Source organism: Haliotis rubra, unplaced genomic scaffold, assembly GCF_003918875.1.
Source record: "Haliotis rubra isolate DU_JTF1 unplaced genomic scaffold, ASM391887v1 Scf37, whole genome shotgun sequence".
In the NCBI taxonomy this organism is placed as follows: Eukaryota; Metazoa; Mollusca; class Gastropoda; order Lepetellida; family Haliotidae; genus Haliotis; species Haliotis rubra.
The window spans coordinates 1003614-1030188 of NW_025767046.1; the positions used below are offsets into that span (position 1 = coordinate 1003614).

General features: G+C 39.7%; 1 protein-coding gene across 4 annotated transcripts in view; it reads right to left on the bottom strand.

Moving 5' to 3' along the window:
• The window catches only part of LOC124285828 (trafficking protein particle complex subunit 13-like), a 194562-nt gene that overhangs the window by 8511 nt on the left and 159476 nt on the right, over positions 1 to 26575 (bottom strand). For 2 of the 4 annotated variants that reach the window (XM_046722094.1, XM_046722097.1), the window contains exons 2-8: positions 22624 to 22792; positions 14661 to 14745; positions 11779 to 11909; positions 11132 to 11204; positions 10097 to 10141; positions 9269 to 9277; positions 5028 to 5039 (exon numbers count right to left, since the gene is read on the bottom strand). In XM_046722094.1, the coding sequence (XP_046578050.1) occupies positions 5028 to 5039; positions 9269 to 9277; positions 10097 to 10141; positions 11132 to 11204; positions 11779 to 11909; positions 14661 to 14745; positions 22624 to 22792 (524 nt within the window). The remainder of the gene's footprint in view (positions 1 to 5027; positions 5040 to 9268; positions 9278 to 10096; positions 10142 to 11131; positions 11205 to 11778; positions 11910 to 14660; positions 14746 to 22623; positions 22793 to 26575) is intronic. The other 2 variants (XM_046722095.1, XM_046722096.1) reach the window with 2 other exon arrangements.

Sequence of the window (26575 nt, forward strand, 5' to 3'; positions counted from 1 at the left end):
TCATGAACCTTGTCACCAAGCCTGACCACCAATCATTTTGTTGCCGCTGATGGATGAAATAATAATGGCACAAAAATTACGTGACTTTGTTAAGAACAGCTATGTGTTTTCGGAGGATTTTATTAAATTTCAATGACTTACTGATCAAGATGTTTGTTAATCCAGAACCATTCCCTCAGAAATAACAGTTTCACAGTTAAAAAGTGGTAGAGAGTATGAATACACAATGTCATACAGAAAGTGGCCATATGTAACATGTTATAGTTTGGATTCCACTTTTTCAGTAAGTGTGGAAGGAATGGTGGCTGTGTGGGTTAGATCACTGACTTTGTGAATGGCGATTAGGTTTCTGATAGTGAAAGTGTGTGTTTGTATCATGGATGGGACTCAACCCCAAAAAGTACTAGAATCAAAGAAGTGTAATCCAAGATATAACATGTTACAAATGGTTGTTGAAAATGTTATCATAAGCATTGCCATAAAATGACATGTCCCTTTAAAGTAACTGCTGTGCGAGGATATATACAACGTTAGAAAGATAGGTTGGTGGTATTATGTTAAAAATTGTTTGAGATATGATTCAATGACAAATGATATTAAGAGGATATATACTGTGGTAAAGAGATACCTTGAAATTATAATCTGTAACAGGATATATTAATGGCTAGTATGTTAAAACATTTCTGAGACATGATACCTTGAAATTAACTACTTCAACAGAATATACACAATGGCAGAAAAATACTTTGAAGATGGCTGCATATTATTAAATGAAACACATTCATAGAATATATACAATGGCAGAAAGAAAGATTGATAGTCATTAAATGACCCCTGCAAATAATCTGCTTTAATAGAATATATACCATGGCAAAAAGATAACTTGATAGTCATTATATTACCCTTGTATATAAACTGCTATAATAGAATATATACAACGGCAGTAACAACATGATAGTCATTAAATGACCCTTGTAAATGAACTGCTACATTGGCATACATGTATATGCAATGGAAGAGAGGTCGCTGGCTGGTAGAGAGAGAAGGAAGAGGCCAAATGTAGCATTAACTGCAATGGAATGAGGTCAAAAGCATGCACATGTTGTCCATGCTCAGGGTAAGATCACACACCAAGCCAGCCAGACTATGATAGGAGGAAGGTGATGTGACATTCAGATGCTTTGTTTCTGTCTCTGACGAAAAGCAAGGTTAACAGGTGTGAGTAGTAAGTTCTGAATAGTAGGTACGAGTTTCTAGGTATTAAATTTTAACGTATCAGGTTAATGTCAACTGGAAAACTGCTGACTTTCTGTGTCAGGCTTCCAGATTCCCTGGGGCCAATTGTCCAGGGGTACTTTCCTTTGGGGGCATTTTCTCCATTTGGGGCTGTTTTCTAGGGGCAATTTCCTTGGGGGCAGTTTTCAGGAGACAGTTACCCTGCCATCAGTACAAGGGAGTATTCAGTAGGGACTGGGCAGGAGGTTCCTGGTACTATGATTACATGAGACCATAAAACATTTGACAAATATGTGCTCATGCACCATGGGCCTACAACTCAACACACAAGTACCACTGTGTTATGTTTAGTGAATTCTGTTCCTGTTTCTGTGATAGTGATCTGTGAAATGACCTGTGCTGCTGTACAACTCTGGACCAATGCCAGTTTTACAGAGCAAGTCCACTGAGGTGCCATTCCACAGGTTATCAGGAATACCTCACTGTGTACTGACTCTGAGCCAACAAATCTTGGGTTGGGTTCCTTTAATTCCGAGTACCGATCAGAGTCACAACAAATACCAACTTTACCATCTTATGGTAAAATACAGACCAGGGCGCCATTTCACAAAGCGATCATAATGTTAAGGTGATCGTAACTCCCATACTTGAACATAGACTTACGACAGTCATAGCGCCATGATCCCTTTGTGAAACGGGCCCCAGGATTAACCCACTGATCTTCTGCTGTCAGAGATGTAGTTATCCGGTTACAAATAATGACTTAAGATGCAGGTGGACCACAACAAATCTACTTACCCAGTTTCTTCTGAATTATATTTTATCATTCTTAGTAATACTTTTTCATGTTTCATTTTTTGGGATGCTATAACTAATCCCCCATGCTTTTCATTAACATTTATACAGTACATATTTCTCTGTTTGATGGCCCCAATGAATGAGTTGGGTGCCAGTCACAAATGGAGGTATTATTTAAAAATAAAACAAGATGCCACAAGGATTTTCTGTGAGTACATGATTTCAAGATGCAGCTAAGCATATCAAGAGGGATTATAAACAATGAGTCTGTCAAGCAGCTGAAACATAATGAACATACTTAATATATTCAGTCATGGGTCATATTTAGGATTGGGATTAATGCCTCTTTAATCAGTATTCCAGATAAATAAGGGTAGAGCTGGTTATTATGGGTAGAAAACCCAGAGTGATGCAAGTCTCACATGGATATTGTGCTGATGCACCTAGAAACAAATCAGGCCGGGATTCAAACCCATGACCATATCTCAAGCTGTGAGTGATGTTTTGTGCTGCAGTCAGCAATATTACAGCTATGTGGCAGCAGCCTGTACACAGTGAAGTCTCGTTTGTTAGGGACCGTTCATATTTTATGGCTAGGGGTGGGATGGGTGAGTGGGGTTAATGATGATTTTTTATGGTAAATAACCACCCCTAAAATTTATGTACAATGTAAGTGCCCCCCCCCCCACACACACACTCATGTCATGTACAAAATCAATGACCCTAGTACATGTGTACAAAATTGATGACCCCTCTCTCCCCCATACCTCTCCAGAACAAAAGGGGCGGTGGGGTAGCCTAGCGGTTAAAGCGTTCGGTCGTCATGCCGAAGACCCGGGTTCGATTCCCCACATGGGCACAATGTGTGAAGCCCATCTGTGGTGTCCCCCGCCGCGATATTGCTAGAATATTGCTAAAAACGGCGTAAAGATCATACTCACTCCAGAACAAAACGGGTCACCCCCTCTAAAAATCATCATTATCCATCCACCCCTCTAGCCATAAATCATGAACAGTCCCTGTTGATCATCAACTGCCAGCAGTTTCCTGACAACACTAAGTATCACCTCATTCTGATCATATATACAGAGGACATTGTCAGTGTACAGGTATGATAACACAACTATATCAAAGCAGCATGTTCCAATAGTGTATTTCTTCTAGAGGACGCCATGCCATGTAGTGAAGGTACATTAACAGGGTGAGTGAGTAAGTGAATGAGTAAGTATGGTTTAAAGCTATTTTTTTGTGCAATATTCCAGCAAAATCATTGGGGAATGCCACAAATAGGCATCACTCATTGTACCATGTGGGGGTTCGAACCCAGCTCTTTAGTGTAATGAGCAAATGCTTCAACCATGAGGCTAACCCCTATATAAACAGGACAAAGGGAAAATAACTCCTACATGAAAATTAGCTAATTAATCCCTTATATTGCCAGTTTATATACATATTGTTTAAAATCATGACTTTTTTGTACAATGTATATTTCATTTCTATATTGTGTATGTAAGATAAAATAAAAAGGTGGGTTATTGATTGGAACAATATGCTTAGCAACTTTAAGGGAACTGATATCTATTAGGTTGATTTTGTTGTTGTAGTGTATGATTATATTGTATGCATTAGTTGAGCCAGTTAATGATGTGATGCATATTTAGCTTATTAATATTTGATCAGATGGTTCATGGATCTGAGTCACCTTTAAGTTGAAATAAAAATACAATTAAACTTAATAATTAAAAAATAGATAAAAATACAAATTCAGTTAGATTCCTTCAATTTTTATTTTCAATAGAAACAGGGACGGGAAAATACTATTTTTCATCTTAGTGAAAGCAACTAGCAATTTATATTTAAAGCAAGATTATCAGGTTTGGTGATAATATATTATTTCTGGATGTTTTTCAAAAATCACTGTTTTAGGGTTGGTTGTGTTATCAGTACACCAATTATTTATAATTATTTTTTTCAGTGATCATCTGAAAAGGAGTAACTTGTTTGATTTATGGCAGTATTTGGGCTTTGAAACAGTACATCCAAAAACAAAGAAATAGAAAATGTGTCCAAATAAAATGGACACCTTTGTCGGTTACATATATGATGTTTATGACAATTCATATTAATGGGTGAACGTGTTGCAGTGAGATGCACATAGACTGGAGCATATATTGTCATTAGTACTTGTATCAATCTAATAGAAATGAAATCTTGTACTTAGATAGCCACTCTGCTTGAAGATCTGACCACATCTCCTCAGAAGATCAGGTGAACACTGAGCAATGTTTGACTAAATAATTTAAATGAACAATAATATGGTTCATGAGCCAATCAGATTCCAGTTTATTAAAATGAACCAGTTTAATTTCTTTACATCATCAGTTTCAATTTCAAACAAAGGCCCTAAATTACCCTGGATGGTACATCTTTCAGTGTTGATGCCATAGACTTCAGAAGTGACAATGTGTTAAAGATATCCATGTTAGTCTTCTTTAAAATTTGCTAAGGACCAAATCATGGATTGATTTGGTTTAATATAATGGATCCTTGCTTTCAGTGTAGTGTCAATGACTTGACAAGTTGTTCCATGATTTGCAAAATGGTTGATTGGTCTTTAGTACATTTGTGAAGGTCATTTGGATCGTTTTTGAGATACAAAAAGCAGATATGCTGGTGTAAATGCCTTGCTCACTAGTACTGAAAAGTTAGAAGTCTTAACACTGGCTGGTTAAAGGAAAGTTCACCTGACACATTCACCTTTGAAGATGTTGGGTTTTCGTGCACAGAGGTATCATATCGAAGTGAAAGATCTGATTTCTGAGATTGTGTTTGTACATTTGGAGTGTTTGCAGGAAAGTTCTCCACGTCTGCTGTTGTACATTCATGTGGAAGTGGACAAGACAATGCAGACATGACAGGTAGCCCATACAGAGTTAGTCAGGGTGACGGCTGGGTTAATGGGCTAGAGAGGACAACAAAATGTTTATACATACATCCAAGTTGGCCTTGAAAATGAAATAACTTAATTCAGTTCAGGATTCAGGTAACACAGAAAAGTCAGATGCCTTCACTATGCTGCTCCACTCAATATCTCCCCATGATGATCTGGGTTAATTGGTGTTCAGTAACCCATGCTTGTTGTAAGAGGTGAGTAACTGAGCCTTATTTCAATACAGCTGATAATATCTCATATTTTAACTCACTCACTGTCCTGTAGCTAATCTGGGACTTGATGTAATGGTAAACCACCATTGTCAAGAGTTTGGACATTATACTTTGACAGTAGGAAAATTTAAATTATGCACTTTGATGTTTTTCAATATAAATGTATCTTTTTTCCTTTGTGCATTTTAATCATTATCGTTCAATCTGCCTGCCTGACCGAAAAATGTGGAAAGTTTTCATGGGATGTTGACACACCATTGCATCCTAATTACATAGAACGATGCTCATGATGTTGATCACTGAACTTAATTAGTTACAGACCGCTGCCATATATCTGGAATATTGCTGAGTGCAGCGTTAAACATCCTACTAACCAACCACTCAGCATCTTTCCTGACTCCACAGAATCATTAATTTTGTGATGGAATAGTGGAGATAAACATACTTTGTTTTCATTTGCATATTTATCACATTGCTTTATACGCTTGATAACACTGTTTATATACACTTGTCTAAAAGTGCCGAACAAAATATAGAACTTCAGACTGCCATCAAAAAAAGAACTTGGAACAGAGTAAACATTTTCTCACCTTCCTGTTGCAGGCATTGCTCAAACATATCTATGGAAACTATCCACTAATCACTTCTATGGAACAACATCAAAATAAGGTACATCTAGGGGAGGATTGGGGGAGCGATCATCATGGGAAGGAAGACTAGTCCAGACCATATACACAACATCTACAGTAAGGAACGGTATCATACACATGTTTTTACACTGAATATGTTTGCTTTCAGCATAACCCTAAAAGATTAATCTGTTATTCAAGCTACAGTCAACCTTTGGCATTACCCCCTGTGAAGATCCAGGTTAGAATTGGTCTTCAGCAACCAATGCTATAAGAGGTGACTAACAGGATCGGGTAACTGCTTCACTGACTTGGTTGACATGTGTCATCATATCCAAAATGTGCAGAATGATGTTCATTTTTCAAAAATGGATTGTCTGGACCAGACTCAATTGTTCTCAATATAACTGAAAATTGCTCAGTACGGTGTTAAACAAGAAACAAAGAAATTTTGCTATAACATGGGTCTAAGAGTCCATTTATAAAACTCTGTTATTCATAACATGGATCGTAGGCCAGGTAATTGCAGCTGGGATTATGTTGACCTGTAAACCTAGTCAGTAAGCCTGAGGTGAGGTGAGGTGAGGTGAAATTGGGTTTAACATCGTGCTTGAGAATATTTCGCTCATATGACATGTATGCGTGTGTATGTGCGGCTGCTTGTACTAGCCCAGACTTAAGCTGGTTTCATAGTGCTAGTCCCCTGAGATACCATGCCGCAGTGAAGCATGAATACCCCACTCAGAGACATTATACTGACTCCGAGCCGACCAGTCCTTGTTGTACCCATTAATGCCGAGTGCCAGGCAGGGACCAACAAGTACCATATTTTAACGTCTTTTGGTATGACGCGGTTGGGGATCGAACTCGCGACCTTCTGCTCCCCGGGCGGACGCTCTAACCACTACACCATGGAGAGGCGGTTTCAGCAAGCCTGACTACCCAATCCCGTTAGTCACCTCTGATAGTATTGGTTGCTGAACACCAGTTCTAACCCAACATACAGTTTGTTTGAAATTTCATTACTGATAAGTACAGAATGTTTGTTTGTCATTTATCACTCAGCATAAACAACAGCTTGTGAATAATCCAGTCTGGACCAAACAATCCAGTGATTGATATAATGAACATCCTGTTGGGATACAATGACATGATATCAGCAAAGTCACTGAGCAAGACCACCTGATGTGTTAAATTGCTTCTTACAACCAGCAATTGTTGCAGGAGGCCAGTACCAACCCTGAATTCCCACGGACAATAACCAAAATGGTGTCAACAATGTGTACAGTTCATAACATGATTATAAGAAAAGAAAATACAAAAGTGATATGATAATAGAAAAATTGATAGTGACAGGAATACAAAGGTTTTAAGTGTGTGACATTCAAAGACAATGTTAAAAAAAGTGATCGATATGAAAAGTGGAAGGGGAGGTAACTGGAATCTAAGGTAAGTCAATATTCAATCAAGTATGCTTGATTGTGTGAACAACAGACCATGCTCTTTACTCTACTTGAGGGTAAGGCCAACAAGAACATCCAAACTCTTTCAACAATCTACTAGAAGTGGAAGTTTTATTCTGCTGGGTCAGCAATATTCCAGTTGAATTGCTGCTGCCTAATCATTATACCTGGGCAAGCATTCAGTGCTTGTCAGCACGATACTATGAAAACCATCAGACTGACCGACTGACTGAGTTTGGTTTTATGCCGCTTTTAGCAATATTCCAGCAACATCACGGCGGGGGACACCAGAAATGGGCTTCACACATTGTACCCATGTGGGGATTCGAACCCGGGTCCCTGGCGTGACGAGCCAACGCTGTAATCATTAGGCTACCCCACCACCCCGAAAACCATCAGAGTACAGTGAGACAGAATCACCTTGGTCACACACTGCAATCCTCATTCTAGTCAGTTCTTATATAGGCAATGTGGAGCTATGTGAACCTTAACAAGATGTTCAGATCATGCTGCTGCTTCAAATCCAACCATTTCATAAATGCCCCAAGCTATATCATCAAATCAGAAAATGTGAACATTCAAACAAATAAGGTGACACCTGACCTTACCAATATCTATCCATTCACCTTTGATGAAGTACAGTATAAGTTAGTCCTGTTCCTCTAGCTACCCTACAATATGCACTTTGGTTTCGTGCCATTTGCTGAATGGGAAAACATGTGACAGCAGGTTCGTAGCTACCATAATTCTAGAGTTATATGCACATCCAGGTGAATGACTTTGACCCTCAACTGCAGTCAAGCAATTTATTTTACTGATTCTATTTGAAAACATGTATATGAGCTCTTACAAACATATATCCTGACTGACACAGAGAATATTTACAATCATCTTTAATTCAAAGGACCAGAAAATCTTTTAGCAGTAAATATTCACTTGCATCACTACCAAGTCCAAACTTCAATATTGATTACTTTTTTGTTATTGAAAATCTGATAAACTTTTGAGCTTATGACCTTGAGGCATTTTAAGATCATTGGAAGGGGTAGACCAAGCTTTTAAGTCAAACATGGTATCCCAAGGTGGAATTTGAAGTAAATATGACCCTGGATACTTTACTTTACTTCACCATATACCTGGGTAACTCAGTACTTTTTACACTCTAAGGAAGAAAGGTTTCATTGACCTACAGTAAATCTATGACCTTGAGAATGACCTTGACCCATGACATAACATTTCAAAAAGTTTTGCAGGATTTAAATGGTGATCTGCATAAGATGGCAAAGTACAACCGGTACATGGTTTTCAAATGGTGGTGGCAGCAGTCAAAATGTGAAGCATCAAACTGTCATGGGATACACTGGGTTGATTCTCCCATAACTAACATACAGCATACAATCCGAGAGTGTGTCTACATGACAAACAGGTCAACAGATGACAGCATACTGAGGTATTCACCACTGTCAATACAAATATTACACCTATTACAATCCACATGAAATATAAAATGAAAACTCCATTGAGAAATTACAATAGTGCATAAGGTTATATTAATAATTTATAAGATTTTCATACATACTCACCTCACACCAAACACCCATATCATTTTATTGCCCCCAAGTAAAGTTTCTATATTGTTGTGGGAATATGAAAATTTAATGTTGATAAGTAATTATTGTCAGTTGCTTTTTGTTTACTGCTATTTTAAAGAAAATGTAACAACTAATTTTATCTTAATATTGTGTCACATGAATATACATCCTGATATAGTTTCTATGGTTATGATTTCATTAAACCTTAAATTCCTCCTACCATACAGCACCTTTCATCCAATCAAGAAAGTTAGATATAAGGATGCTTCAATTAGTTCAGAACAGTGAACCCCCAGATCTGACTCCGTGTAAAACATCAAGGCAAATCAGTGTAGCTGAACAAGCATGGTTAGTCACAGACCAACAGAAAATTGAAATCACTTACTAAAAAGTCCTGCTCATGCAAATAACAAGGAAACAAAGGAGAAGGAATTAAAATCAAATATATAGCATCAAGTGAACATTAAACAAATATTGGCCGCAGGAAAATGTGATCAAACAGATTCGAGAACAAAATCTTAGCTGTGCTTTGAGCAGAGATGTCCTAGATGAATTGCCAAGTATTCTCATTTTGATGAGTTTACAATATGTTCTTGTTACATAATCTAATAGTTATACTAGGAAGTATTTTAAGAAAATGAAATTGAAAATTTTATTGAATTAGAAACTAAATGCCATGTTTGACCAGATAAATGCTTGACAATAATCATACAGTTAACATCAAATTGTGACAGATTTATGTGCCAAAGCTGCCAATGTAATTCCACTTACATATTGTTTCATACGAATATATATCAAGGTATGATACACTAATTGATTGAAATATTGAAGACAAAATGATGATTCATGACAACAGAACAGTTGTACAATGAACACAAATTAGAGTTATCCTCCTTGATCTACCACAAGGTGGTGCTAAAATATTAGTTGTTAGATTTCAAAAACACAAACTTAATACAAAAGGCATAAATTAAAACAACCAATTTTTAGTATCTGTATTCTACCAAAATAATTCTGAATGCATTTATAAGGCCAAACATGGTTGAAAATATACCATGAGATTATTGAGGATATTCTATATAAAAAAAAGAGAACTGTAATTCCTGTCATTTTACAGTATTGAAAGTCATTAGTTCAAGGAAAGTGTTTTCAGCAACAGAGTGCAAATAACACAACTTGTACACTCAACAGAGCGATGTAACATGGCTCTCACCTCAGCGTTGTAAAACTTGGTTTTAACGTCAAGTGGTTTCAGCACCTACAACATAAACCCATACCTTCAACACAACTGTTTCTCAGAGAACAACTCTTGCACCAACCAGCACCAGTGAAGTCAAATGTTATGTTTGAAGTCAGTCTAATTAGAATCTGATAGGACCCTGATGTGGTACCCCTCTCCATGGTGCGGCTTACCCTGGTTGCTCAGTATACAGCCCCAAGTCTGCAGCAAGCATCAGTCAAAGGTCCACAGCTGGTATTAAACAGTTTCCAGTTTACCGTATATTACCGTCTATAAGCCGACCCCATAGATAAGACGACCCCCAAACTTGACCCTTAAAATCAGTGTCAAAATGGTATGTTTCGTGCATAAGCCGACCCCCTGCGATGGTGTCCTAACTTTGGTCCACATTATTAAAAAAATTCACAATCATATTGCGTCTACTCACGGATCGAAATGAGGTGTAGTTGACAGAAAATGGATAATATATTTTGTTTCGCTAAATATCATACAATATGTATGTTCAATATAGCTATATCTCTAGCTATATATTAGTGTGATATCAGTGATGACAAGAATAATAAAGGTTAAGAGGCTTTAGTCGTTGTTTACGTTGTTGTGCTGAATATAATGTAAACTACTTTAGAATTTAAGAAATTGATATTTTTAACAATATCCCAAATTTCAACAAAATAATGATCTCTCACCAGTGTGCCTCTCTAAAGAAACCAAACACAAACATGAATGGAAAGCCTTTACAAAATAGTATGCACCCAACTTCCATTTGTTGTGTCATTTTTCAGTGACAAATTCAAGGTATTCAGTGATTATCTGGTCATACATCATAAGTATGAGTTTCACTGCGCTGTACCACTGTGAACATTATCTGTACTTCCTGTCTGTCTTTAGTCATTTATTTACTTCTAAATACATTGTTTCTTGTTTTGAAGAATCCAAGAAGTGCTGATTATCTTAATCAGAAGTTTCCTTCCTGTGGTGTCTCCTCCTCCCAAAGACTTATTGTCTTACCTGAAACTTGAAGAACTTCCGGAACTGCAGTTTCTCTCCCGACTGTGGCGTGTAGCTGACAGCACAGACCAAGCTGGAAGGCAGTCAGAACATATGACACACTACTGACTCTGAAACTAGTCTATGTCTACATTTGGGAGTCTAGGGTTGGATCATACAAACGGTTTACTGAAGCAGTGGTACATATTGTATTAGTGAATTTGCAATAGAATTTATTGAAAGAGTCAGTGAAAGTGTAGATTTGTGAATGGTTGGATGAGAGAGATTATGAGTTTTGGTTTTTGGTTGTTTACTGCCGCACTCAGCAATATCCCAGCTATATGGCGGCGGTCTGTAAATAATTGAGTCAGGACCAGATAATCCAGTGATCAACAGCATGAGATACGATGATCAATTGCGATATGATGGCATGTGTCAACCAAGTCAGCGATCCTGACCACCCGATCCCGTTAGTCACCTCTTACGACAAGCATGGGTTACTGAAGACTAATTCTAACCCAGATCTTCATGCATCAGAGATTATGAGTGAGTGAGTGAGAGTAGACAGGAGTGGAGTGGAGTTCAATGCCTTTGTGTTTTGTTTTCTCTTGAGATACACTTAATAAAAGGGAAATAGCAACAGTGAAGGCATTGTACAGGATACTGACATGTGGGTGCCAAGTTCCTTGACCTCGTGGTGTATGACGTCATCGATGCTGTGGTCCGGCAGAAGCTCCATGATTGGCTGAGAGTTGATGCTGGACAGAGACAGTCTCTGGGAGCTGGTCTGCAGGTCTGCCTGTAAAAAACAAGTACAGTAGTAATGCTAGTCTGTCATACCCCAAGAACATCGCAACCGGCTGATCTGATAGCAACAACAACAACAAAAAACCAATGTAAATGTGCATAGATTCACACACTGGCGTACGACATTGTACAGTTGCCAGTAAACTGTCATACAGACCTTAAAACAATTTTTTCCAGGAACACCCATGCAAGTCTAGAATATGTGGCAAGTCTAGAATTCCACAGTTTCAGGATGAAGAAAGTCTCAGGGCTCCTTTGCATTATATTTTATGATTATAATTAGGAACCAAGTTTTCTGCAAAAATGTTCATTTGAGAGACTAGATGTAAGTCTACCTCAGTGCACAAGGAATGGATCACCATGGGCTAAGTGCCACATGTCCATGTGATGGACTCATGTAAGGGAGGATTACCAGCTTCATTTTACTACTTAGTGGGTATCACTACAGTTCTAAACACCACAGCAAATCTATTGAAACATTTATTCTGATAATTCAGTCTTGCAATAGTTTAAATACTTTACCATCACATGTCGATTTCAGTGGAATATTTGCTGAAGCCTAACATATCTGCCCTGCCCTATACCCCAGGAACTGCTTGGGATGTAAAGGGAGCTTAGTGCCTTTGGAAATTGTCATGTCTGATGGTCTTATGAACAAAGTCTGACTCAGCAGCTATATGTTTCTTTAAACAAAAAATAGTTTGGATCAAAACCAAATGAAAAGTTTTATCATTTACATTATGTATTTCTACAGCTTTCTACCATTGGTTATATATTGAAAACATCTATTGGAACAATACACTTGATCAAAATGGGTAAGTGAACCCCTACAAGAAGTGAAGCATTTCCCTTTCTCATCTCAATCTGAATGCACAACCTGGAGTTATCCCCCTTTGACTAACATGTTCATCTGTTGGAAAGTCAAGTATAGTTCTTAGATACTTCTACATCATAATATCCCAGTCCAGAGGTAATAAATGTGCATAGAAAATTAACACTGTTGTACAAACTCCACTGAATATGGAGCTGAAGACATCATGGTAGATAATACAGGGTGGAAGCAATAATACAGGGTGGAAGCTGTCCACGCAAAATGTGGAGTTGCCTCAAAAGCAACTCCATTTCCTCGCTGGACAGTGAAAGAAGAACATGTGGCGCAAGAGTAATGGTAAGATTTCCATCGCATTTTCATTAATTTGCAAGTATATCAGGTTTTGCCAATTGGCAGACGGGTCTAGAAATTTACAGATCTTTCTGTAATAGCTTGACACCCTCTATATTTATTGCAATTACGCGTTAAGCGAGGGCACCCTCCTGAGTGTCGAAACAAAACTGCGGAAAATGATCGTTTCAACGCGAATTATGACATCCTCATCAGCAGACACACCTTTTTGCTGTCAATACTTAGATATAGTTATTTTAGGTCTTCCTTCACAGTTTAGGCTTTAATGCGTCAGCAATTTTACAAGTATCGTGGAAAAGTCAAACTGTACATTTTAAAGGGATTTGTGTTGAAAGTGTCCATTGCTTTGAAAGCTTACGTTGAAGTAAGTATCCATGTAGGAGCATGGATTTCAGAGCATTAACTGTCGAAATCCCACAGTTGTTGATACCCTTTTTCTACAGATTTGGCAATGGAAACGTTAGTTGTTGTGATGGATCCCCTTAACATGCAGTCTGTGAAAGTCAGCGAAAGAAGTATCTTTACAACCAATAACAAAATGTATAATCCACTCACATCAAGTGGTGTTTTATACAAACCATGTTCTTTTCTAGATGTAAACATGACAGAGAATCCAAGCTTGTTGGGATGTGTTGTATATTTATGATGAAGCATAGAAATAAAGACAAGATTGAATGCAATATGAATCCGAATTCGGTTTAAAAATAATCCCTTATTTGAAATATATGATAAGAAGTGAAAGTAAATAAAACTGCTCTGATCAATGTTGACTAAAAGTGTTTACATTTCACACAAAGTAACTTCTCTTGCTTGACATGTGATCTCACTTTCAGGAAATCAATGGCACCACAGAAGCGGCCAAATGTGGCCCATTCAAATAACTTAGTACATTACTTACTTAGCAAACCCAATAATATAAGACAGCTTATTGATAAGAACAGCTAACCAGATGAGTGAAATGTAAATTCAGATCTAGGAACATCAGCAGCATCCAACCTGGTCCTTTGTCCCACGATTAGTTGGGTTCCAGAATGTCAACACTTTTGTAACAGTACAGAAGCCTTTGACAATCCAAATATTAATTCAGATCTAGGAGCATCAGTTACATCCAACCTGGTCCTTTGTCCGATGATTACAGTTTGGTTTCCAGAATAAAAGTAAACACTACTGTAATAGTCTAAAAGCCTTTGATTGTCAACCCTAAAATACTTAGCATTCAAAGGGTCTATGGCATAAGCATTTATAAAACACAATGAATTCATTGTTAGACAATAACTGGAATGAGAGTGAGTGAGTGAGTGTAGTTTTACGCCCGCACCCAGCAATATTCCAGCTATATGGCGGCGGTCTGTAAATAATCGAGTCTGGACCAGACAATCCAGTTATCAACAGCATGAGCATCGATCTGCACAAATGGGAACCGACAACATGTGTCAACCAAGCCAGCGAGCCTGACCACCCGATCCCATTAGTTGCCTCTTACGACAAGCATGGGTTACTGAAGGCTCATTCTAACCAGGACCTTCACAGGTTTACTAGAATGAGATTTGATGTTGCTACCTTGAGGACGATGTCCCGGCAGATCTGGTCGCAGTCGTTGTGGACGCTGATGTAGCTGGAGAACGTCTCTCCGAGAAAGATGTTCCTGAAACATGGACCTCCAAACATTAAAGCATCTATCCTTTTGTTTTATTGTAGTATTACATATAAAAAAGTAGGGGATATTGGACAAAACAGTGTCACAACTTGAATGAGAAAAACAGTGCAATGGGGACATCTGACTGATTTGTATTTGTCGTTAAATGGTAGATGATTCACCAAAGCATTTGACTGTCCATCATGTCATGTACCATGAAAAGTCAAACTCATTGACATCAGGTGAATCTGGCTCTACTCTGAAGACAATCCCGAATTTGATGAGGCACACTCCTAACCAAATGTCCAGTGTCAGCTTGGTTCAGTCCATCACATTCTTTCTGGCACTACTCTAAACACCATCCCGGATTCGAAGAGGTACACTCCTAGCCAAATGTCCAGTGTCAGCTTGGTTCAGTCCATCACATTCTTTTTCTGGCACTACTCTAAACACCATCCCGGATTCGAAGAGGTACACTCCTAACCAAATGTCCAGTGTCAGCTTGGTTCAGTCCATCACATTCTTTCTGGCACTACTCTAAACACCATCCCAGATTCGAAGAGGTACACTCCTAACCAAATGTCCAGTGTCAGCTTGGTTCAGTCCATCACATTCTTTCTGGCACTACTCTAAACACCATCCCAGATTCGAAGAGGTACACTCCTAACCAAATGTCCAGTGTCAGCTTGGTTCAGTCCATCACATTCTTTCTGGCACTACTCTAAACAACACCATCCCGGATTCGAAGAGGTACACTCCTAACCAAATGTCCAGTGTCAGCTTGGTTCAGTCCATCACATTCTTTCTGGCACTACTCTAAACACCATCCCGAATTCGAAGAGGTACACTCCTAACCAAATGTCCAGTGTCAACTTGCTTCATTCCATCCCATTCTTTCTGCAGGGAAGCACCAAGAGTAGTCGGTGGTTGTTGATCTGGACATGTCTACCATCCAAGGATAAGCCAGACATGTACAATGGGGGACAAGTCTGGACTGAGTGCTGACCATGGTATTAGTACCCTGTGTGCTCTTGTGCTGTACCCCTGAAATGCAAAACTACGCCCATGTCGCTGAGAGATAGCAACGTGTATGCAGGATGCTGTTATGATAGTTCTGCCCAGTGACACAATAAATAACACGTCAAGGTGTTCTGGCACTCATTATACAAATGACATAATGTGATGGACCGTCAATGGAGGGATGACACGTGGACTTCGGTTTGAGAGGCACTTTGACCACAGTTTCGCAACACAGTCGTTCTGATGAAATGGTCTCGTGTGCCAGTTGTCGCCCTTGTTCTGTCATTAAAGTTATTTGTCTGTCAGTATTGTGGTTGTAATCTGCTAATAACTGACTGAGTGATGATAAGAGCTCTTGCCACAATGCTCTGTCTTGCTCCAACTTTCAACATGCGACTTGCAAGTAGCTGTTTCTGACATCGGCCACATTGCAAACAAGTTTAAATGAGATTAACACAATATCAGAACCACTTTCAGTCTGGTTTTTATCGCTGAAGTGTACATCAACACACTGACACATTTCATTGTTAATTTCAAATTTGATCCCAACCATGTTCATGTACGCATCAAGGAAAACGCATGAAATTGGCATGTTTGCACAAAATTCATAACACATTGCAAACGGAACAATCATTTTCTAAGTCCATAAACAATCATACCACTTCCCCCCAAAATATATCCCGACCTAAAATAGAATATCCCTTACTTTCTTTTCATAGTATACTCTCCTAAAAAAGAAACGCATATAGGAATTTCAACTGTATTTTTATGTTTATTTTGAAACATCTTGTAGGCTTTATGAGTCAATGAAATATAGTGAAATTGCACACTGGGAATGCAGACTTATCCGTCTTTGGCACCAAGTCGAGGAAAGTCAGTTGGAGTGTCACATGGAGACGTGTGGTGGCGCTGAAGTCAATACCTCGTGTGACCACCGTGGGCATCCAGAACTGAACGGCATAGCCTCGGCATCGAATGAATAAGTCTCAGAATCTCGTGTTGCCCAATCGCAGCCCACTCTGCCTGTAGTGCGAGTTGCTGAAATGTCTGGGGCTGAGGGTTACGGCGTCGCACCTGTCTGTCCAGGGCATCCACAGATGTTCGATCGGGGTTTAAGTCCGGTGATCTTGAGGGCCAGGGGAGCACATTGATGTTGTAGTTCTGGAGGAAGTCTCTAGTGTAAAGTGCTGTGTGGGGCCTGGCATTGTCCTGTTGAAACAACTCCCTCTGGCGATAAATGATTGGAAGGAGGTGTGGGCGTAGGATTTTGTCACAGTACCGTTGAGCTGTCAGGTTGCCCTGGATCATCACCAAATCACTTCTACTATGGCAGGAGATCACTCCCCACATCATAACACTGCCCCGGCTGAATCTGTTCACCTGGGGAACGCAAGCGTCAGCGAAACATTTACGTCGACGTCTGTACACCCGCATTCTTCCATCGCGTCGTTCAAATAGAAATCGTGATTCATCACTGAACCAGATTCTACGCCAAATCGGTAGGTTCCAGGCCTGAACGTTGGTGCACCATTGAACTCGATGTCGACGATGTTGTTGTCGAAGCACAGGGCCAAAATAAGGTCTTCTGGCACGTAAACCAGCCTCTCTCAACCTGTTCCTGACGGTCTGTGCAGAAAGCCTCCTCAATCCGGGTATTTGTCGAGCGGTACCGGTCGCCGTAGCTGTTCGATGACGCAGGTGATTGTAACCAATGGCATTATGACGGTTGGCTTCACTTAGACGTGGCATTTTGCGTTCATCAACAATATTCAAAATACAGTGAATAATCGACAGACAGCGATCAACCTTTTATACCCATCATTGAGACTATCTGATCCCCAACTTTCACTTTCACGTGCATTGCATGTGAATTGTGTATTCTGTGACACTACACGCCGAAAATTGAAAATTATGCTGTTAAATACGGGTATTTTACGGATGGTGCGTTTTGTTGTGATGTTTCAAAACATAAACACAATAGGACTCATAAACAGAGCAAAACCTTTTGTAAAATGAATCACGTTTTAATTCATTGCTACATGAAATTGCTATTTTCATGATGCGTTTCTTTGTTGGGAGAGTATATATAATGCCATATTACCCCTAACATTACCTGTGACTTTGTTCTACAAGGTTACCCGTGAAGATTCGGGTTAGAATTGGTCTTCAGCAACCTATGCATGTCACAAGAGGCAACTAACAGGATCAGGTGGTCAGGCTTGCCGACTTGGTTGACACATGTCATCGTATCCCAATTGAGGAGATAGATGCTCATGCTGTCAACCCCTGGATCTCGCGGTATAGGCTCAATTAATTACAGACCGCCATTAAACAAACAAACATTGCTATAACATAGGCAACTAACAGAAGCGGGTGGTTAGGCTTGTTGACTTGGTTGACACATGTCATCGTATCCCAATTGTATAGATCAATGCTCATGCTGTTGACTACTGGATTGTCTGGTCCAGACTTGATTATTTACAGGCTACTGACCACTTATGACAAGCCTGGGTTACTGAAGACCAATTCTAACCTGGATGATCACAGGTATATGTGAGCATAGAGACACAACATGCTCCACTGTGAAGTTAACATTGATTTGTTCACTCAACAAAGGTTCCCCTAACACTGTAGCAGACCTTAGCAATCAAGTTAAATAAACATTGGTGAAAGTGGGTTTCAGTTATTAGAACAGTTTAAAAAATTTGAGCCCTATAATTCATCAATATTGCTTTGAAAATAACAAATATTCATTATCACCAGTTTTTGAAAGTGAGAAGTTTGTGTCTGGAAAGGCTATTTCCAAATCAATAAATGTTTTTTAAGTAAGGGAAGACCCGCCATGTTGGAATGAAGCCAGGGCAGAAAGGTATGGTAGTTATAAAGTGTGTTTAATTAGTATGTGCCGGCAATACAACTCAAGAAAATGGTCTTCAAACCACAATCATGGTCTGATAAAGAAGGAAATTGGGTTTTCTGGAACATAACTTTGCCAAACAAATAAAAATGCAATGTAATTGCCCATGCAGTGCTTCATGATTGTAAAACAGCAAATTTGTCCACAATAAATTTGATTAAACAGCAATATCAGCATTTAGAGTCATAACGCTTTCCCTAGCAATCCATATTAAATAGGGCACTAGGAGGGATGTCAGTAGAGGTCAACGAAGGGAAATGAAGGAGTATGAGGACTGGAGAAATGAGGGTTGGAGCAATTTAGAAGATGAATGAGAAAGGTGGAAAGATGGAATAAATGAAGGGAAGAAGATGTGTGGGAAGAATGAAGAAGACTAGAATCACAAAAGAAAAGGGTAGGATGAATCGAGGAAGGAACAAGGGATGGTGGAATGAAGAAGGGAGACAGTGGAAGGAATGAAGAAAAGGTAAGATGAATGGATGGAGGAATGGGGGTTGCAGAGGGATGAGGGATTGAGGAATATAGGAATAAAGAAGAATGAGGAAGGGTGATAAGAGGGTAGGATGAATGAAAGAGGGGGAAATGGGGATGGGTTAAAAGAGGATGGGAGATATGGGGGGAAATGGGTGGTAAACAGGGTGGGGCAAATGAAGAAGGAAGAAATGGTAAAGGGAAATGAGAAAGGTTGGAAAGAGGATGGGAGGAATGAAGAAGGAAGAAGGGTGGAAAGAGTAGGAGGAATGGAGGGAGAAACACAGGATGGAAAGTGGGTGGGAAGAACAAAGAAGGGGGAGAATAACAAAGGGTGGAAAGAAGATGAGAGGAAGAATGAAGGGAAAAATAAGAAGGGTAGAAAGAGGGTGCAAAGAATTATTCCATTTATGAAAATGCCACGTCAAATAATCAAGATAAGACAGGGCCAGCAAGTGGTTGACGTTTTGAGCAGTGAAAAATGATGTTGAAGTATGATTAACCACAATCATCCATTTCAATCACCCATGTGATCCCAAAACTCAGTTTATAATTTTTTATCACTTAGGTTATCACAGCAGTTTCAAACAATATGAACAGAATGTCGACCAACGCAATCACACATTTCATAAGATGTGGCTAAACAAGACTCACATTCATAGCAGATGGTGTCAAGTTCAATAATGAGCCTCCCTTTAACATTATCTATGAAAGTATAGTCTGAGCGATTTGTTTTCATAGACCAGCATATCATACATATGCACTAAGGGAAAAATTGTATTTTAGTATTTAGAAATCCTATGAATTACGTAAGAAAATGTAATTTTTAGAGTAAAATTGATATTTTATACTTATCCTGACTCATGCTCTTTTGCTTGTCTTCTTCTTCTTGCGAACATAGTGGAAACACTTGTATCTCCCTAATTGAAGCTCCCTTCAATGTATAATCACTAATTAATACCCACCATGAGTTGCCTCTCTTGACCCAAGCGCGGGAAAGGTGGCGCCACCTCAACCCATGTGCCTCACTCTCTCCTCATATACTGAGCCCAACATTTGAATTTTCAGAGAAATCCACAGTGTTATTTGGGGAGGATGGGAGGGCTTACCTCATGAGTCAGGATAAGTATAAAATATCAATTTTACTCTAAAAATTACATATTTTTCCTTATCCTGACTCATGCTCTTTTGCTTGTAGTATCCGACGGAAAAGGAGGTGGGAATATATAATACTTTGGATTTTAATAATTAGTGATTTGAATTGTGATGATTGTAATAACCCTATGGGAACTTCATAAAGGCATTGAACTGATGAATTCCTGCTGCTAACTTATCAGCTGCCATATAAAGGTTATTACAATTTACTTACTTATTATCAATACATATTGATGAAGGATACTAGTTACACCTCTATAGTAACTATACGAGGTAATTAAGTAAAAAATAACCAAAGGATATAGTGTGTAGGGAGACACAGGTGCTCTCACTTCCTGCTCACTGGGCGAAGAAGGAGAGAGTGAGGCACATGGGTTGAGGTGGCACCACCTTTCCCGAGCTTGGGTCAAGAGAGGCAACTCATGGTGGGTATTAATTAGTGATTATACATTGAAGGGAGCTTCAATTAGGGAGATACAAGTGTTTCCACTATGTTCGCAAGAAGAAGAAGACAAGCAAAAGAGCATGAGTCAGGATAAGGAAAAATTTATATCTTCATATTTTGATTGCAAATTTGAAGCAAAAGTGAAAATCTTCATCATGTTCCGTTGGGTGGAGTTGATCTGGAACACTATGAATGAGGCTAATTATCCATGTACAGTTTCAGCTTTACTGCTTGTTGGTTTAACAGATGCTCTCAAACAAATTAAATTAAATATAATTTGTATTTCTGATTAAAACGAAATAAGTCCCCCTAAGATCAGGACCATGTACACAGTATCAAAACCTCAAACAAGCAGTTTGGCATAAATCTATAATAGCCACAGCCGATCATGATACTTCAGACAAATCTAAAGCTACTTGATATAATCAAGGTTTTCATGGCAAATTAGTTCAAACATTTGACTCTTTTATCTCATTTCCTTTATGTGATCCCTTGCGTGCATGCATGCCTTTGTGCATGACATACACTACACTATATTTTAAGGTAAGATTGGGTAAGGCCAGACCAATTATATTTCTTGTTTTATGGATCCGCCTGTCGCAATTTTTCAAGAATAAGAAAAATAATAATAATAATTTTCCCCACTTAAAAAATAAAATCCTAATGTTTTTATTGGCCAAAAATATAACCATACAAGAATTTTTGTTTTTAGATTGTTTTTTGCCCCATATACATTTCATAAATTGCCAAAAGTAACATACTTTGAGTATTTAAAGGAATATTACTTTGTCTGGCCTTTAGGTTTTCTGTGGACAAAAATCCGTAAAACAAGAAATAAAATTGGTCTGGCCTAAAGTAAAAGTATAAAATGGAAAGGTTTTATAGAAAAGGACAGACGGAACAACACAAGGATCCCATATGGACATGGGGCATGTAAGCTGAAAGAGAAACAGATAGTCTTGAATATCTTGCACTACATCATTCAGATCAGTCATTAAGTCAAAGAGGTGCGACAACAGTAAATGTTCAAAGCAAAGAGTTCGTATCTACCATCAAACTCAACAGTGTGGAGGGCCAACATGCAATGCTCCAGGAGCAATCACGCTCGGGAGGGAACATGTATGTTGATAATGAAACATAAATCTCCATAGAATACATATTTATCTTATCTCCATGTTCCAGACATGTTCAATGTAATATTCTGAAGAATGTGTTGTAACATTTCTTAGCCAGTAGGAGGTGAGTGTTACTGAATCATATAGGGTATGGGTACAGTTTACAAACACTTCTGGTAAATGAGATAAAATTGTGAGTGAGTGAGTGAGTGAGTGAGTGAGTGAGTGAGTGAGTGAGTGAGTGATGAGTGAGTGAGTGAGTGAGTGAGTGAGTGAGTGAGTGAGTGAGTGAGTGAGTGAGTGAGTGAGTGAGTGAGTGAGTGAGTGAGTGAGTGAGTGAGTGACACATCGGCAGTATTTCCACCATATCATGACGAAAGCAATTTATATATCAAACATAATACAATTGAATAAAAAGTAACAATGATATGAAGAGAACAAAATACGATGATCTGACAAAAAACATACAAACCAACGTTAAGTTAAATCAATAACATATAAATTGCCTTCGCTGAGTTTTACTAAAAAGTCCACCTGTACCAGCCACATTGCAATTACATCCATGAAAAATGGAGGAGAAATGTCCACAATTTCCAATATTGTAGGCATTGTCTTCCAAACTCACGACTAAATTGGGGTGTCATCATTCTTGGGAACAAACAAACTTTCTGTAAAACAGAAATTAATAGATCAAACCTAATATTACCAGTTTAAGTTGTCAAAATACAAATTCCAAAGATGCTGGAAAGGTTTTGAATCATTACCCAAAATTCTGTGGCAATGTCAGCATGTCTCCCAGAGGAAAGCATTCTAGACCCCTCGGCTTTGCAAGGTCAAGGTTGTTCTGCTGCAGGAACTGATCACCACACAGATCACGTGACTCGCACTGGATTGGATGAAAAGGCATCAACGTTGGCTTCGTAAGCCGCATCACTGCAAGAAGAAGGGTATTCAATAAACAAGTATGTTCAACACATCTCATAAAAATATATAAAAGCAGAACATAGAATCTCAGCAATTCTCAAAAATTCTAATATCCCTTAGATCTGCCAGGTTTATGATATTTCATGCGAGTCAACACTATACCTATGATTACTGGTTTCACTAACGCGTCCATGCTTCCAGGCTTATGCTGGCCTACTGTGATATAACAGTGTTCAAGTCTGAGTTAAATATAACTAAAAAATAACCAATCTGAGCGAGTGAGTTAACAGGGATTATGACACTTTCAACAGCATTTCAGTTATATCACAGTGTGTCAGTTTAAATTGGGTCAAAAGCCAGAAGTGATCCTGATGTCAGACATTTACCATTCTGGGGGAACACATAAGCATGGTGTGGTTCTGAGAAACCAAGATACATGATCACGGGGAAATGGGATTCAAACCAACAATCGATGCTAAGGGACATAACTGTGTACTCATAGTAGTGTGCAGTCACATCAGCTGGCAGTGTAGGACTCAGGAATTAACATTAGATGGCACAGTCAGCATATGTCAGCTGTATAGCTGTAGTGAGTGAGTGAGTTTAGTTTTACGCCGCTTTTAGCAATATTCCAGCAACATCATCAGGCGGGGGACACCAGAAATGTGTTTCACACATTGTACCCATGTGGGGAATCGAACTCGGGTCTTGGGCGTGATGAACAACCACATTAACAACTAGGCTATCCCACTGCCCTGTATAGCCGTAAGATACATTATCAAGTGTAGAATCAAACCAGGATCATCAGTGTAACAAAGAAACCCTTTAACCACTAGACCATCAAACTTCACTTTTCATGTGTATGCCATTTTCAAATTCAATTATCAAAGTAATTTGGATATCATACAACATAAAGGTGCATCCATGCAAGCATAAACATATATATAGATAAACTAAGGTAAGCACATACTTCTGAAAAATCTGAAAAGTGCTGACTCGTGAAATTACCAGCCAGACATTAGTCAGCTAGGAACTGAAGCCGGGTCAGACGACTAAATCACTGTTGACCTTCACCTCTGACATGACAACTAACAAGCCAAGTATCGCTTACAATGGCTAGACTGTAGAATGTATATCTGTATGTTTCATGTATGTAGGAGGAGTGTTCTTTGAAGGAAATCATCTGTACATAATCCCAAATCTTGAGTAGCCAGGCCTGATTCCCGCCCGTCTGAATGACATGATGAACTGGACCAATGTCAGCCTTGTCCAGCATCTGATGGACTAAGTAGTCCACTATCAGAATCAGTGAAACATAACAGCAAATCTTTCAGGCATAGGTAAACGTTTCTCGCTGAATATGTGACTGGATCATCAGGCCCTACCTAACAGCATATTTACTTTGTTCATCCCCTGAGGCCATATTTAATGAAAGACGGTTTTTGTAATTGATTTACCTATTTTACAAGCTCTAACTAAATGAAATTCAAAAAGACATGTAATCTAAAGATCATTTGTTTTATTCAACCTTGGATACGTGTATGTTTACATCAAACCCTTTATTCCCAGAACAAGTATCTCCTCACCCATAAAAAAGTCGATTTCAGACAGAAATTAGATTCGTAACCTACCTCTGAGATAGAACAAACCTACCTGAATTGAAGAAGTCCTCTACCCTAACCCTCAATCCTCCACCCCTTACTCAGTCCTCTACCCTAACCCTCAATCCTCCACCCCTCCACCCTCTACCCAACCCTCAATCCTCCCCTTACCTAACCTCTACCCTAACCCCTCAATCCTCCACCCCTTACTTCAGTCCTCTACCCTAACCCTCAATCCTCCACCCCTTACTTAGTCCTCTACCCTAACCCTCAATCCTCCACCCCTTACTTCAGTCCTCTACCCTAACCCTCAATCCTCCACCCCTTACTCAGTCCTCTACCTTTACCCTCAATCCTCCACCCCTTACTCAGTCCTCTACCCTAACCCTCAATCCTCCACCCCTTACTCAGTCCTCTACCCTAACCCTCAATCCTCCACCCCCTTACTCAGTCCTCTATCCTCCACCCCCTTACTCAGTCCCCCTCAATCAATCCTCCCTCCACCCCTTACCTCCAGTCCTCTAGTCCCTAACCCTCAATCCTCCACCCCTTACTCAGTCCCACCCACCCTTACCCTCAATCCTCCACCCCTTACTCAGTCCTCTACCCTAACCCTCAATCCTCCACCCCTTACCTTAGTCCCTCTACTCAGTCATCCCTTTAACCCTCAATCCTCCACCCCTTACTCAGTCCCTCTACCCTCAACCCTCAATCCTCCACCCAACTTTACTCAGTCATCCTCCTACCCTCAATCCTCCCTCTTACTCAGTCCTCCACCCCTTACCCTCAGTCCTCTACCTTTACCCTCAATACCTCCAACACCCCTTACTCAGTCCTCTACCCTAACCCTCAATCCTCCACCCCTTTACTCAGTCCTCTACCCTACCCTCAATCCTCCACCCTAGTACCTAAATCAATCCAACACCCACCCCTCAGTCATCCACCCTAACACCTCAACCCTCAATCCTCCACCCCTTACTTAGTCCTCTACCCCTACCCTCAATCCTCCACCCTATACCTAAATCCAACACCCACTACTCAGTCATCCACCCTAACCCTCAATCCTCCACCCCATACTCAGTCCTCTCCCCCAAACCCTCAATCCTTCCACCTCAACCTGTCCCTCCACCTTATACTCAGTCCTCCACCCTAACCCTCAACCTCCACCTTCCACTTTTGTTCTTAATCCCATCCTCTGTCCTACCCACCCACATCCCTGCACCCCTCAGCCTTCACAATATATGTTACCCGTGAAGATCCGGGTTAGAATATTGATCTTCAGTAACCCATGCTTGTCATAAGAGGCGACTAACGGGATGGGTTGGTCAGGCTCGCTGACTTGGTTGACACATGTCATTAGTTCCCAATTGCACAGATCGATGGTCATGTCACTGATCACTGGATTGTCTGGTCCAGACTCGATTATTTACAGACCGATGCCACAGAGCTGGAATATTGTTGAGTGTGGCGTAAAACTTCACTCACTCACTCACAATATAAGTTACATCAGCAAGACAAAGGCCAGGAAGCTGGAGATAGGCGAGTCCCAGGCCAGGCTGTTTCACCATCCCCCATCCTTGTCCAGGCCTCTGTATCTACAGATTTACTTATCCTTTACACTTAGTCTACTGGGCTGGCTCTATCATGTAATCAATGGACCAACTCAGCCAGACAGGGCAGTGCAAACACTCTGTCTAAGACCTCAAACAGTCTCAGTGGATGTTCATAGCTTGGGACAAACTGTATAAGATGGAAAGCTTGAGAAGGATTCTGTGACATGTTCCATTAACTAATCGGAATTGTCTGCAGGACAAGCTTCCTATGTGAGATACTGTAGTGTAGAAGCGGGGAAAGGGGTAACACTTTATGCCAACATCTGAAGCATACACCCTCCCAACTTAATATGTTGCGAGTGTCTGTATCTGAACTGATGTGATTACCATATTAGTCTTGTGTCAATATTGGCATAATCGAATGGTGATGCAGTTAAGATGGGTTTGATTTTAGAATTAGTCAATGCAAGAAATTCCTGGGATGTATTCATGGACACTTTTGAAGATGAAGCCATCACTGAGTGAGTGAGTGAGTGAGTGAGTGAGTGAGTGAGTGAGTGAGTGAGTGAGTGAGAGTGAGTGAGTGAGTGAGTGAGTGAGTGAGTGAGTGAGGAGTGAGTGGAGTGAGTGAGTGAAGT